A 15,454-nucleotide genomic window follows, 5' to 3' on the forward strand; every position below is an offset into this window, starting at 1 on the left:
TGATTCGCCATTCATAGGTCTAGCGCTGCCACTTTACAGTAACTGTTACGTTAACTTTGTGAGTGCAAATATGTTAAATGCGGAAATTTAGCAGTAACATAGAATGTTGTGCTCAAAATGGTAATATAACATTATCGATAACCATCCAAAACGATTATGTTAGTTTCGTCCATCTCTATAACATTTGAGCTGTTTACACCGGCATTTCAGCGCCTTTTTGTTGTGGATTGTGAATTAACAAAGAAAAAAGGTATATTCATTGCGAGTTAAATTTAGTAATTTGTTGTTAAACAACTACTGGTTTCACCTATAGACAAAATGTCTCTGCAACAAGCGCTTGATGATTGCTTAATCGACTTTGATAGACGTGTGCTGGTCACTGATTTATTGGAAAAGTACAAATTAACATATAAAGAAGCTCACGAAGCGCTAGAGGCGCACATTAAAGAGCAGGAACGCGCCAGTGCCAACAAATATGAGAAACGCTTTCTTGTGCATGGCATGAAAGCAAATGGAGATGGAGAGCTGTATACGATTGTGCAAGGTGAAGATAAGTTAAGGGAATGGCTAAGCAAATTGGAAAAGTCGCAATCGCAGCTGTATTCTGTGGAGATTGCTGGTGGCTCCAAAAGTGCTGCGCCCATTTTCAAGCCAATGCAGCACGTGGAAGTAAAGTTGGCAAAGTTGGAGCAACGGGCAGGCGCCACACCAAAACCAGTGGTCAACGGTGAACAGAAGCCCCTAAACGGCAATGCAGAGACTGCGAAACCCACAAGCATCAAGGTGGAGGCGTCAAAAACCTCTAGCAGTAAGGAAACAACGGAGAATACAGCGCCACAGAGCAACTGAAGAAAGAATCGCCGACCGATCAGAAAGGTAAAGGAAAAGCAACAGCTGCTGCCACGAAAAAAGGCAGCATCAACAGCTTCTTCAGCACAGCTCCTGCAGGCAAAGCACAGCCGCCTAAGGAGACCAAAGCCGCGGCAGCCAAAACCGCCGCCGGCAGCATGGAGAACTTCTTTAAGAAACAACCCACGTCCACCGCCAGCCAGTCGAAAAAGTCGCCCACGGAAAGCGTGAAAAAAGATTCAACAGCTGCTGCCAACACCTCGGTGCAGCTGTTTGAGGCAGAGAGTGAAGCCTCCTCCGATGAGGAGGAAAAATTAGATAAGCTGCGACGCAAGGTTGTTGGCTCTGGCGATGAGTCAGACGAGGTGGATGCCAAGCCATCAAGTAGCAAGCGTCGTCGCATTTCGGACTCGGAGGATGAGGAGCAGCCGCAAAAGAAATCAGCAGAGCCACAGCCAAAACAGCAGGAGGAGAGAGAAAAAGAGGAGGCAATGGATGTGGAAGCGGCCACTAATGAAACATTTCTGGATGATGATGGCTTTGTTATAACTGTAAGACCCAAGAAACAAACGCAGGCGGCCAAGAAAAAGACTTCGCCGACCACTGCAGCCGCCTCTGCGCCGACTTCAAAGAAAAAAACGCCGCCAGCTGCAAGAAAAAGCGCAAAGGAGACGCCTAAAACAAAGCAATCTAACATCAGCAGCTTCTTTACCAAAAAATGATCGAGTCGGAGCTAGTTTTGTGGCTTTTTTTTAAGTATTAAAATTCTCTGCACTTTTAATAAGAAATTGTGAAATTTGCAAATATTTTGTATAATTATTCAGCAAATTATTGTTACACATATATCACATTCTTTTCCTTTACAAATTGTTTTCATAATTTTTTGGCACTGCACAAGTAAGAAATCTCTGAAGTATTGTATATCTCAATAATATCACAAATTATTATTAAACAAATATTCGAATCAAGATTGACTTTGTACATGATACAAAATGGAAAACGTATTGAAGGAGTTTTTTGGACCGCTTTTGACCGATTATAAAATATAATTGCTGCCGATTTGCATTATAATTCTTGATTTTGATTAATTGTGAACATGCCTTTTTGTCGATTCCATTGTTGGACGTTCTCTGGCCAACCGTCGCTTGTTGTGAACGATCTCTGACTGCTTTTATCTAGAAAATATCTGCTACTTTATGTTTAGGCGTCGTCTACTCTGCGGTATTTGAAATGACGCTTGTTTTCCTTATCGTGCGTCATAACGAATGCGCAACTTGCTGTTGTCTGAACGAATTTTACTAGCTTTTTATCTTTAGCATAGCTTATCAACTTCCGACAAATTAAATAGCCACTGAATAATTGGACCTGTAACAAATTCCAATTAGATTATGGATTATTAGTAAATCGTTTAATGATAATTTAAAAATTATAAACGAAAAATCCAAAGATCTGCTAAAATCGCACAAAATGAAAAAATTTGGAAACGAAGTGAATAAATTAAGCACATCTTAAGTGCAAAACGTGTTTTCAATTTTATTTATTTTGTTTTGCCTCTTAAAAAGTAAGTGCAACGACTTTTGGGGTCAAAACCAACGAACGACTCGAGATGTCATCAACATTAATCAGAAAAAATAAAAAAAAACTAAATTCAGAGAACAGGAAGCGCGATGTTAGCAGTTACCTGGCTTTGCTGTTGCCGTTGGTATAATTTTTGTTTTGAAGAGAGTTTTGTTGAAAGTGACGGCAAAAATTTAATTAGCAACAGCAATAACAATTAGTTGGTTTTCCCACATTAATTACGCAACACCCTTATGGCCCCTTAAGGTGTCGGCAATTATTTTTTTTCATTCTCTAAAATAAATGAGAACACATTAAACGACATTATTATTTTTTGTTTTACTGTTCGTTAATGTCGAACTTTTAAAATTTAAGCAACACTTCTTAAAAGTGTATAATTGTGACTCGATTTTTGTGAATTATCGAGGGCGAAACTTAATAAAATAATAATTAGTCCCACAATTATAAAGATATGGTAGAATTTATGAAACTCAATTTTTTTTAGAATAAATGGTTTAATGCTTAAAACGTATACTGTCTATTTATAATTTGTTAAGCTATAATTAGTTATGATTTTAATTAATTCGTTAATATGCATTAGTAACCATATAGGGTTGTGGAAGTACGATTACGAACAATGCTAGGGTGACCATGAGAGCGTGAGTAAAATATCTAATGAGATTGCAAATATGTTTGTGCTGTTTGCCAATAATTGTGCATTTTAAATTGACCATGAATTTAAATAAATATATTTCTCAATTACATAAGAATTGTAAGCCAAATAAATGTATTGAGGCTAAATTGTATTGGTAATATAATAGTATTAATGACAGTAACAGTGCTAACTTAGCAGACCTATCAAATGATATTTTGAAGTAGTCATACATTTTATTGTTGAGAAAACATTTCATGTCAAAGAAAATATATATAATAACAAATAATAAATTTTACTAATTTTTCTGTTGTTTTTCAACAACGTTTTTTAGAGTCACGCTGCGAATGTCAAAATGTTCCAGAAAACTGTGTCAAATAAATAAATCATTAAATAAATTGAAAGCAACGAGCGTCAAAGTAAATAAAAATGACACTACATATTTTTGCGAATACTCTGACACTTTCGTAAACGTACCGAGCGAATAATTAAGAGGCATTGAGGAACAACTGCAAATATAATTTATTACTTATTTATTGTAAACTCATTAGTGCAAGGAATCAAGTACAAAATCAAGAATGGGCAATACAAATTCTACAGTTGCTTTTCAGTTAAATACCTGCTTCATTCATTAGGGACGCCCCTGGGGGCACACGCGTACTAGAATTTTATACGCGTCATTGGTATCCCTCTCTCCCTCCGACGCGGAGAGGGGTGTCCAACACCGTCAAGTCGTTTGATGGATTGAAGCGAAAACTGAGAGATGTTTCAAGTTCAATGCACCAGCAGCTTTGGGGGGCGATTTTTATCACAAACTTCTCGGCAATTTAAAAAAAAAAAATATATATATATAGTGCCACCGGTTTTTGTGTTTCTGGGACAGAGCTCTGTATGGGACTGGGACTGGGATTGTGTTGATAAATTTGCATAGCCAGCGGGCAACTCAAGCCGATCGCCCCAAGTAATCCGCACCGCCACACGCACAGGAAACCAACAAGAAATCAGCATCTGAATCGGAATCCGAATCAGAAACGGAATGAGAATGAGAATCTCGTCAAGCTTCGTATTACCCGACGGCCAATTTGATAAAAATCTTTTCGCAACAAGTCTTCTGGTTTGTTTCGACTGCGAGTTGGAGTTTGAGTTCCTCTCTTTTATGGTCACATTTGCCATCATAATAATCGTGTGCAGAGTTCAATGGCTGGCACTTCTAGTGCTCGTTTAGTCGGTTGCTTGGCGGGTTCCTAAACCTGGCGTCACTTTTATGCCACAGCCTGACCTGCCTCCTCTCTCCGCCCAGTGCCTACACAGCTCCACTCAGCTCAGGTGATTATGCAAAGCACAAAAGCGCTCTACAAAAATTTGGAGCAAAACGTGAGAGTTTTTATGAGTTTTCAATTTGACAATTGCCCAGACCAATGTTGGCTCTGAAGTGCGACACACGTTTGCCATGATTTCTTTTTAATTTTTAATTCTTTTTTGTTATGTGTCAAATATGTGGTTGGCAACAACGAGAATGACTGATGAGGATTGGCTTAAGAGTATTGTCAGTTAAAATATGAATTCTAATAGGGTTTTTTGTGCAAACAGGTAACTGTTTCTTGGGGATAAAAAAAAATATATTTAAATGTCAATTCACGAATCGAAATGAAAGAAACTTTAGAACATTATTAAAGTATATGCAAAATAAATTATTATTTTACAGATTTACGAATTTGTTCAGCTTAAATATTTTTACTAAAAATATATCTAAGATTTGGCTTATCTTAATTTTATAAATAATCATTTTTTAATACCATCCGAGATTTAATATCATATTTTGCAATAAATTATTAAAATAGAATAATTTTAAAAATCTTAAGGGAAAAAATAATTTTTTTTTTTATCTGTAGATTATTTTGCAGCTCCAACTTCAATCAACCCCACTTTGAGCATAGATTTTCGCTCCAGCTAATCTACAATACATAATACAAGTCAAAAACTCAATCTACAAACGAAACACCAAAACGAAAAGCAACAATAAAAAGAATCCAGCAACGACAACAGCACAATCTAATTAGACATAATAAGGCAAAAAACAGGCAACTGTGAATCGAAATTTTGCTGGCCAAAAGGTCTGGTTTGGTCAACTGTTTGTTTGCTGTTACCAACGGAGTTCGTTCAGCTGACCACCGACCAGTCGACAAAGCAACATCGATCGTAGAGCTTTTCCGACCTCTTCTAGCTCCACGCTATTAAAATATATTACAGCAGCAATTTCACTCGACTTTATTTTTGCGCTTTAGTCGGGACTTTGGCTCCAAATCCCGCTGTCGTTCCGCTCTCTTGCTACAGCTCCTTTGCTGCTATGGTGTATATAACTTAATTTTTATGGTCATGCAAGTCAATTGCAGTTTGGCATTTCTTCGATGAATTTTTCTTGAACAGCCGCAGTCGCAGCCACGACGTCATCGCTCGTCGTGGCCATCATCATCTGCTTTTCTGCTTTCAGCTTTTCTGGCTTGTACTAGTTGTTATGTTGGAAAAGTCGTAACATGAAACGCAGCAAATTGTTTGCACAATGCTAAATGACTTTGAGCTGAGCAAAAGGAGTAGCCCAACCAGCCAGCTGCTTGCCCATTGGACTTCACTTTATACCAAGACGTCGCGACGTCTATAAATGTATACAAATGTATGTGGGTCATAAATCTATAGGCGGCCAGCTAAAAGCTTTACATTCGAAATTAAAATGTAACTTCAGCTATAAATAGAAGTAAATAAATAAATAAAAAAATTTTAGTAATTATTAATAGGCAATCAGGTTTAAAGTGAATAGCTTAGATTAGATTAGAAAAGCTGGTTCCAGCTTTATTAAAATGTCAAGCTGCTAAAGCTATAAAAACGTTTATAAAAACAATTTTTAAGTTCAGCCAATATCGAATTAATTACATTCGAGTGTTTGGAAAATATTGTAAAGGCGCTTTTTTGTGCTGTCAAAGTGTCAAATTGACAATCTATGTAGAATTTAACATAGACATATGTGATGGAGTTTGAACTGCACACAGACTTTCGGCCACCTTTACTCTGCTTTCTTTTATATTTTTCTTAAGATAAACTATTCTTGAATAACTTCTGTGGTAATTATTCATATTATTAAAGTTATACATTAAACTTTAATTATTAAAGTTTGTGGGGCCATTTATTCTAAAGTATCAAAAATATGTTACATCCTGATAGCTCGATTTAAACAACAATATTATTGCACATTTCTTTTGCGTCTTTTTACTACGAGTATATGCCGAATATTGTTAAATAATAATAACGAAAGCTTTTTGATAAGAAAGATTTTAATAATTTACATTTCAATGTATATTTGTAAATAAGTATTTCCAAGCTTTCAATATTAAAAGAATCTCTATTCACATCAGTCTACCTAAGAATTTCAAGTATTTAGGGGAATCCTTTTATCAAGTCAAAGCCGAATAGAAGCATTATTCATCTGATATTCTAAATAACTATACACATACTAAAATGTGGTCAACAACGAACAATATCTTCGCTTTTGCCTCCCTCCGAAGCAGTGTTTCATACAGTGTTTCATACAGTTTAAATAGTTCTAAGGATTGTGCCGCTGAGACTGATCAGCCAGTTGGATTGGCTTCAACTTTATATAGTAATTCGATGCGGTGAGCTATTAACATCAATCTTAGGTAAATCCCTATTCACAAACAATATGTAGCACCCAGATGATTTTGCTCGATTACAAGCAATTCAAGGCTGCACGTTTTATCCAGAAAAATTTTCGGGGCTGGCAGGTGCGAAACTTAATGAATAAAAAGCAGAGGGCGGCCATTGTGATCCAGCGTAAATTGCGAAGATTCATTGCCAGACGTCATCTGGAGATCGTAGCCCAGGAAAAGGCACAAGAGTCTATTCTGGTCTTGTTCGATTCAAGCTCTGTGAAGATACAGGCATTATTTCGTGGCTATTGGTCGCGAAAGCATCTACATAATTTCATTTTTCTGGAGAGCATTCAGTTGAACGCCATAGAGGATGTGTTATACTGCATGGCACGCAAATTGCACCACATGAAGCGAACTGCGAAATTGCCCGGACTCTTATCATTTAGCGAACGGAAGTGAGTTGAGAAATTATTACGTTTGTGCCCTAACATTAACGTATTTTACATTATTACTTTGCCTTAGATGCCTTTCTAAAGTGGAGGAGTTGCTATCAACTATGTCATATCGAATGTACAATTCTAAAGTAGCAAAAAAGAGCATGGTAATCAAGGCTAACATACAAAATAATAAAGTGGAGTATAAGAAATCCGAAATGTGTACTTGGATTCCATATAAAGGCTTCTACTGTGATCCATCGCCCAACTGGGACATACCTATCAAAGTTTATGAGCACAATGAGCAGGAATTCGCAGACAGTTTTGTAAAAGCTGATCGTATATTTAAGCACCAGAAAACACTGTCAGAAGCCCCTCGATTGGGTAAGTAAGAATCCTAATGCTTAACATTCTTGTGATTAATGTGATTTACACTAAAAAGATAAGGGGCCACCAAAAGTAATATCGGTTAAACAAAAAGAATTTTGCGAAAGAATGATGTGGAAGATAAAGAAGTGGAGTGTCTTTAAAGAAGAAAATTTGGACACATCTGAAAGCCTAATGGATGCTAGTATGTCGGAGTTTTTAGATATTATTAAAGGATATTTGGAAACTTGCAACTACTTGGAGAACTGTTACTGTAAAAGTGATCCGAAACGTTCCTGTCCCTTGACATAAACTATGTTGATTCAATTTAATATATTTTCTAAATAAAGCAAAGTAGGAAACACTAGAACCAATTAATATAATAATAATCAGTTTTTTAGACAGAACGTTAAAATCGTTGAACATCAAGTTTTCAATTTTGTAGCGACACAAGCGCTCAATAGTATGTAGAAATTTTTATATAAAATTAGTGAATATTTAAATTGAGAAACGGGTATCTCAAGTTCGTTCTTTATATCAAATCTATTAAATAAACTTTGAGCTGGAAATCACTTTCATCGATATAGGGTATTGAGAGACCCAGGCAACCCAGACTACGGGATCGAAGCCGCAATGCAAGAAAATGTAAAATAGATAAACAGATAATTATCGATAATTGATCATTAATAAATATCAACATGCCCACAAGTAATCGAAGACTCTTATGTGTCTTTCATGATGATACTTAGGCACGTTTGCCTTCTAATGACCACTAAAAATAGGCCGTGTTCGGGATGCCGGCAAAAGAGAGTGAGAGTTGACGCTGTTACTGGACACCTTATAGACACATTAGCGACACATTTCCAACAACTAATGGCTCAAAGCAAAAAGGCAGCAGAGTAATTGATGAATGTCCATTGTTTGCTTATTGTATTGCGAAAGGAAAAAAAATAGAAAGAAAGAGAGATAAGTTAAACGGAAAACATACTCATAAAATATTGAATTTATATTGGTTCATTTGGTTAGACAGCGGAAATGGCAGCAACATGAGTTACAACAGTTTAATGGGGTGCCACAAGGAATGGGAGTGACCACAGTTTGTCGCTTCAGTGGTGGCCTGACATGTCTACCCGGATGATTTATGCCACATCATAAAAGTTTTATTTATTCGATACCATCCTGGGCAAAACTGGGTTCACCTTTCGTTCGTTTTAATTTATGCTCGCTAACGGAACTTGGCTAAACCCAACCGTCGACTTAGCCAAATCCTTCACTTGGCCGCAACGAACTCCAAAAGTCAACAACATTACCAACAGCAAGCTGTGGTTAAACTGTTTCTGATTTTCAAACTGATTTCAGATCTAGCACTTAAAGGCACAAGAGACAGGAAATAACAAGTACGAAAAGTTTAGCCGATTCCTCGACTATAAAAATCCCAATTCCGAATTTAATTAATTAAATCTATATATGTATAAGTACGTTAAGAAAATCCTATAGAAGATATTCAAATAGGTACAATTAATACAATTATTAAAATGACAACAAAAATGATTTACGTCTTTAGCGGTTGAAGAAGTAGAACTCCAGAAATGTCAGTTTCACTATACTTTATTAATTAATGACGAAACGCCAAACAGAAGTACCTAAGTATGTACCAGAATATGACACTTAAATGAAAGTAAATAGTACATCAAGCAAATTAGGTAAAGTAGAATATGCTTATATTTAAATGAAAGAATTGTGAGACTGATTAAGAAAAAAGTAACCCACTGGGGTAATTGAGGGCTAAAGTAGATACGTGACCAGTAAATATGACTCACTGGGGAACTAAGTAAGAATGCTTACAATTATATTGTTCAATGATATAAATAATGCAGGGGAAGCTAATTTTTAAGGCAAATACGTGGAAATGGGACATGTTAAGTAAACACGCAACATTAAAGAACATCGAAAATAGACATTGAGATTGACAGTTAAAGCTTTAATTTATATAAATAACGAAAGTTGTTTTAACATCAGAAATATACTAATTATATAGCAGCATAGCCTTTTCAACTAATCCCATGAGAAGCATTCATAATTTATCTAATAGCAAATGAAACACAGAAAGCTAACTAAATAAAATGTTATTTATATTATTTTTTTTTCATAGATACATTAATATGTACATGCCACGGGGACAAAGATAGAATCGTACTTGCGCACAGAAAAGCAGGTTCCACACAGTATGGAAATTATTATGACCACAAATGTAATTACATTCGTCACGGAATCATCGAATTAAGCTGCCCATGTCTATACTATATAGTATAAATTATTTAAAGAGAGACCAGACAGTTCACAGTTTAATTCCGACTTTAAGTTCCACAAAAACTATACACAATTTAAATATTAATGTGTTTTGATGTTTAGATTGTGACACGAACGTGTGCGAAATGTTTTAAAATTTACTTTGCATATATTAAAACAAGCATCGGAGAAAGCAACAAAAATGTAATAGACAAAGATTTTTCCTGATGATGGAGAAATAATTTTGTCCAAAAAATTCCAACTCTTGGGACTTGGGGGAATTAAATAAGACTTATGAAACTTTTATAAAATTTGGTATTTGACTTGAAATTTAAATTTTTAAAAACCGGAATAAATCATCATTAGAAAATTTAAAAATATATTTTTAAAGGGACTATTATATTCGTTTTAAGAAATTGCTTCTGTTATCCTCAAAACTATTGTGTCAAATAATATTCTGTAGGAATAAGGTATAAAAAAAAACCTAATTAAAATTGTATGATTAGAAAATCAGAAAGTGAGACAAGCTAAATCACTGGCATTACGCATACGCAGCGGGTGATAAGCTCAATTTTTTCATAAATAATTTTATACCCCTAGTTGCAGCACGTGAGCCAAAAACATAGCGGGCCAAAGAAATGAAAAAGTCACAAAAGAAAATGAAATGAAAATCGATTGTTTTTGACCTCATAGAGACATAGCACACATTTAGAGCGTTGGGGCATTAGGCAAACTGTCGGCCAACGATTCTGTATTCTGTATTCTCGATTCTCAATTCTCTTTTCTTGATTCTTCATTCTCCGTGAGTGCATTGGCACTAATGAAGCAAAAAAAAAGAAACGAAAAGAAAAGGAAATGAAACGACACAACACGCCAGCAGGCAAAAGCGAAAAGCAAACAAACACGCCATGTCGAGTCGTTTGTAGGTGTCTTATTTATTCCCAGTCCCAGATCCGAAAAAGCAGGCAGACAGCTTTAATTTTATTTTTTATTTTTTTAGCATTTGCTGCCTATTTACAGGCAAATGTAACACGCGAACTAAGCCCAGTAGCGATGAATAACAAAATGAAGTAATGCCCGCGAAAACCAATAAATTTGCACAGCACCCATGAAATAAGGGAAAGCAAAATGATGAAAGCGCATAGATAGTACTACTATATAGTATGGCAAAAGTTGAAATGGATTTTGGGTTAAATGAGCACAGGCCCGCTAACATTGTCAGAGGCACTCAAATTGTTGTATGCGGAAAACCAAGGGATTAAATGGCGCCCAACATGGGGCTACCAAAATACCGTGTATACAAGGTCCAAGCTGTTTACTCTCACCTTGTAATTAGAAGACGTTATTTTACGACTACTTTAGCTTTATGCACTGCATTATTCGGATAACGTGGCGCCCAACGTGGGGCGCATAATGGAAAGCCAGCCTGACGAAAGCAAAACTGCGACATTAATGCGCATAATGAGCGACAGTTGTCGACCGGCATGGCCAACATGCCGAAAGAGTAACTAGGCGACACGCCCACTGCTCCAAATTAAAGGTGTTTGGGTTGCAGGTGTGATTATAATCGATTATCTTGTGCCATAGTATGCACAACACCAGCAACCAAACAGAAAATAAAGAGAGCACTACGTCCAGCTATCTGAAAATGAGTTCTAAATACGCAAAAGTAACTCACTTACAACCCACACAGACACTTCATACACTCACACACAGACACATCAAATTCAGCGTTCGCAATTTGTGCGCTTAATTTCATTAATTAAGTATTTTTTCCAGCCCCAGAGCGGAATGTATCTGCATCTGTGGCAACGACAGCGTACTGTTGACAATGTTATTGTTGTTGTTATTGCTTTGCGTGTTGCTCTTGCAAATGTCATTTTCATTATCGTTTACATGCATTATGTGATTTGGCCATTAATTGATTGGTTAGCTCTTTGGGAGCGTTACAAATGACGCAATCGATATGAGAATGCAAATGCACACGATACGCGACTCTATATACATTATATAAACATTTCCCATGCACTTAAGTTACACTCCAGCCTAATGAAAATTTGTTGCGCGTGTATTGACTTACATGTTAAATAACCAATTAGGAAGCCATTTGTCAAGGTCTTGGGCTACATACCTGCAAATAATAAAAAAAAAATGAAGAAAAGTTAGTTACGCTCAGTAATGATACAATCGTAATTACTAAGGATGGGAATTTCTACTACGTTATAATAGAACTATAAGCGTTTTATTGACCCCCTTGAGCAACAATAACGTTTCAATTTTTTACAGGAAATAATATAGATACGAAGTATAGTTACTTACATTCAGTAATAATACAATTGTCATTATCTTTTTATTACGTTACCATAATAGAACAGCTCTAAAAACTTATTATAGACCCAATTTTACAGAAATTACCGATTGCACCAAGTTAATATTTGACAGGAAACAATTGTTCTTAACTTGCAAAAACTAGACTGCAATTAAACAATTTTTTATTACATAAATGACTAATCAATGTGGTCGAGAAATAACTTTAACTGATGACTAGATTCAAGTTCCAATAAAATAACAAAGATAATGAGGACTACATCAAATATCGAAGTTTAACATATTTCCCCCTCAAAATAAATAAGATCACATTGCTTAAAAAATTAGATTGACAAAGATTCTTTAAATTTCTAAATTTGTTTTCATTTAATGTTATTTAAAAGTCATAAATATGTTACAAAGTTTTAATAGCTTTTAACCCTAGCAACTTTAAAAAAAGTCTTCAAATTAGATTACACAATCTACAGTAGGTAAACTTTATGCATATTGCATGTGAGTTATTTCTCCATTTAAGGATATTTGACGGAAAACTCAAGAGCTCGAAGCTACAAGTTGATTCTCACTCTTACGATGAGTAACTTTAAAATAAAATCACAAAATGTGTTGTTTTTCAATATCGTTATCAATCGGCATTAAATAATACTTAGAACACGTTTATTCACGTTTCTTAAAGTGCTGAAAACAATTTCAGACTCGCACACGCAATGAGAATATAATATGAGAGATAAATTGAGTGAGTTTACACGTCAAATGACGAGACAGACTGAAAGACCAGGCAGAAACGCCTTCGGGTAGGCAACAAAAGACAAGCAAACGCGCTAAAAGTTAACAGCGTCAAGCACTCAACCTGGCAACTCACATACACACACTCACATACAACTACAGAAAACACAGTTATATTTATTTATTTATGCAAAAGGAAAATGGCAACAACACGTGCAAAATGCGCGCAAAATTGCGCTGTTTGTGAACTTCCTTCAGAATTTCCTCATACAGTATCCTGTCAAACTGACTGCACTTGACTCCAACCTTTGGAGCTGTTCAAACTGCCAGCTAAATTTTTGGTACATTACGTTAAACGACCGGCATTCAATATCACTTGTTGGTCAGAGATACACATTTTCAGCATGGACTACTTTTACTGAATGAAATGAAAACAGAATAAATTACTTCAAGGATGATGTTCACATAAATAGCTTATGAATATGAGTGAACATTCAGAGTACTTTGGCTACTTATTAATTGGCTCTGCATTTTACAAGCTGTTAACTTTTGGTGAACAGATGTTTTGAGTCTCAATCGACATTTAATACAAAAGCTGAAATGAGCTTACAAATATTTAACTTAAAATAGAATCATTAAATAGAACTGTTAGAAATAAGCATTTAATCTAGGTTAACATTTGTGTTAGCAAAATAACCAATTTAATCCTGTTGCGTATTAAAGACGAGTGCGAAACACAGTCGAAAATATGTATATTCTGATAGAGCAAAACTAAATAGTAAAGCACACTTTGCCGTGTAAAAGTATTGTTGTACAATATTTGTACAAAATTTTGTGCACATTGTTTATCCTTATGTTATGTATAGTTACAGAATGGTTTGCTGGTTACGGGTGCTACCCACAAAAACACAAAAACAACGATCATGCAAAAAGCAAATGCGGCAAGATATATGTATTTTGGCATTGGTTTGTTTTTGTTTAATTTTTTTTTTCTTGATGCATATTGTTTTGATTTCTGATGCCATCAAAACGTATAAATGCTTGTATTGTTGCGTGTGTTCTTAATGCTATCAGCAAGGGTTGTGTTGTAACTCTCTGTGCAACACAGCGAAAAGATAAAATTGCTACAAATAGTTCAGCGAACCAATGAAGTAGAAAAAAGTGCTAAGGAGCCTAAGAGCTAAACAAATATGTATGTGTAAAAATATTTGTTCGAATGCGAATTATTGCCTTGTATTGTAATCACTTAAGCCCAATGAAGTGTTGTCGAACCACATTTCAATTTATTGCCGTATGAGTATTGGCTATGCGTATATTCTAAGTATTCAAATTGAAATTTATTTCTTTTCATTTTAATTATTGAAATTATGAAAAATTGGGTACAATTACTTTATGAAAAAATGTAACAGGCAGTATCAAAGGAGAATAGTCATTAGGTTATATGGGTACTCTCTAATAGTTCTAAAATATCATGGAGAATAAACTATATATTGTGATTAGATCTAAATAAATCTTAAATCTTACAGGTGATTTTGTGTTCAAGCGCTCTTGACTATTGTTATTACTTCTATTTCTAAGTGAACTTAGTTAATGTTAAGTAAATTGAATTATCAATTCAATGATAATCTCTTGCAGCAGATCAAAAAACTCGGATTAATCTTAGTTTGTAATCAAAAACTATCTCTGTTTATTTGTAAAACTATTATCAATTACATTTAAGCTATTTTATTTTTAGAAAAGTTTATCTTTAATATTTAAATATTTAATCTAATAATTTATTAATTTCTATCTTTGTATACTTACACCTAGCACAATTTTGCACTTATCTCGTCTGGTCTCCGTTACTCGCTTCAGTTAGATAGCTATTATAAAAACCATAATTGCCTTCTCACGAGCTTCCGAGTGAATTATATGAAACTATCGAACGGCAATGGGAAACAAGTGTAACGGCAAGTTGTGAATGGGGCAGAGTTATATTCGTAATTGAAATGATTCATAGAAGCTGCCGCAGATTCATCTTTCAATACGCAGCAATCGATATTCTCAGTAATAGGGCAACTCATAACCAAGTCCAATAATAATGGCATATCTTGAATATCATCAGAGATCTCATTTACAAGCATTCCAAGGGGCAGGCCATGCGTGAGCTTCATCAAATGCATTGAGAATTCGAAGACTGTGTGGAATAATGGCATCTAGTTGCCACTTTCATTTGCCACATCGTTGTCGAAGTAGAAGAACGCGAAAAAGATGAAGGAAAATTGCCACATCGATCAGCTTCACAAACATTGCGGTAGTTAGAGGATTTTTTCAAATAATTTGAGTTTTTCGCAGATTTCTCATGGCTGCGTTCTCTGCGGTTTCTCCAATGCGGAAGAGGACTACTCCGATCACTCTATCTATTCGATTAACAACTCAGATGAGGTGTAGGTGGAGCGAAAAAGTGGTGACCAATAATAGGCATGCCATTATAAAAAGTACTCATACTTCTAGGTCATTACGAAAATGTGCAAAGCACTGTTTATCAAATACTGACGTTTCAGGATATTTTTCTAAGAATATTATTTTTTTGTATCTGTATGTAGGTATATCAT

The 15,454-nt window shown here is 35.3% G+C and overlaps 3 protein-coding genes across 6 annotated transcripts in view; 2 read left to right on the plus strand and 1 right to left on the minus strand.

The window, feature by feature from the left end:
• LOC117794467 (beta-1,4-glucuronyltransferase 1-like) overlaps positions 1–15,454 on the minus strand; it is a 57,840-nt gene that overhangs the window by 5,391 nt on the left and 36,995 nt on the right. Inside the window, exon 1 of one of the 4 annotated variants that reach the window (XM_034635071.1) lies at positions 1,950–2,012. The exons of 2 other annotated variants lie outside the window; for them this stretch is intronic. In XM_034635071.1, the coding sequence (XP_034490962.1) occupies positions 1,950–1,966 (17 nt within the window). In that variant the 5' untranslated portion in view covers positions 1,967–2,012. Of the gene's footprint in view, positions 1–1,949; positions 2,013–15,454 lie in introns of those variants that run through there. One more of the 4 variants, XM_034635070.1, reaches the window with a different exon arrangement.
• On the plus strand, positions 168–1,920 carry LOC117794470 (histone H1.2). Its single transcript, XM_034635075.1, is given in 3 exon segments — positions 168–250; positions 314–812; positions 815–1,920. Coding segments are annotated over 2 exon segments (1,251 nt in total). The 5' UTR covers positions 168–250; positions 314–318; the 3' UTR covers positions 1,572–1,920.
• Positions 6,578–7,890, plus strand: LOC117794468. Its single transcript, XM_034635074.1, has 4 exons — positions 6,578–6,723; positions 6,777–7,175; positions 7,243–7,538; positions 7,597–7,890. Exons 1-4 carry the CDS (start codon positions 6,719–6,721, stop codon positions 7,830–7,832), a joined length of 936 nt encoding a protein of 311 aa, XP_034490965.1. The 5' UTR covers positions 6,578–6,718; the 3' UTR covers positions 7,833–7,890.

This window comes from Drosophila innubila (genome assembly GCF_004354385.1).
Source record: "Drosophila innubila isolate TH190305 chromosome 2L unlocalized genomic scaffold, UK_Dinn_1.0 4_B_2L, whole genome shotgun sequence".
In the NCBI taxonomy this organism is placed as follows: Eukaryota; Metazoa; Arthropoda; class Insecta; order Diptera; family Drosophilidae; genus Drosophila; species Drosophila innubila.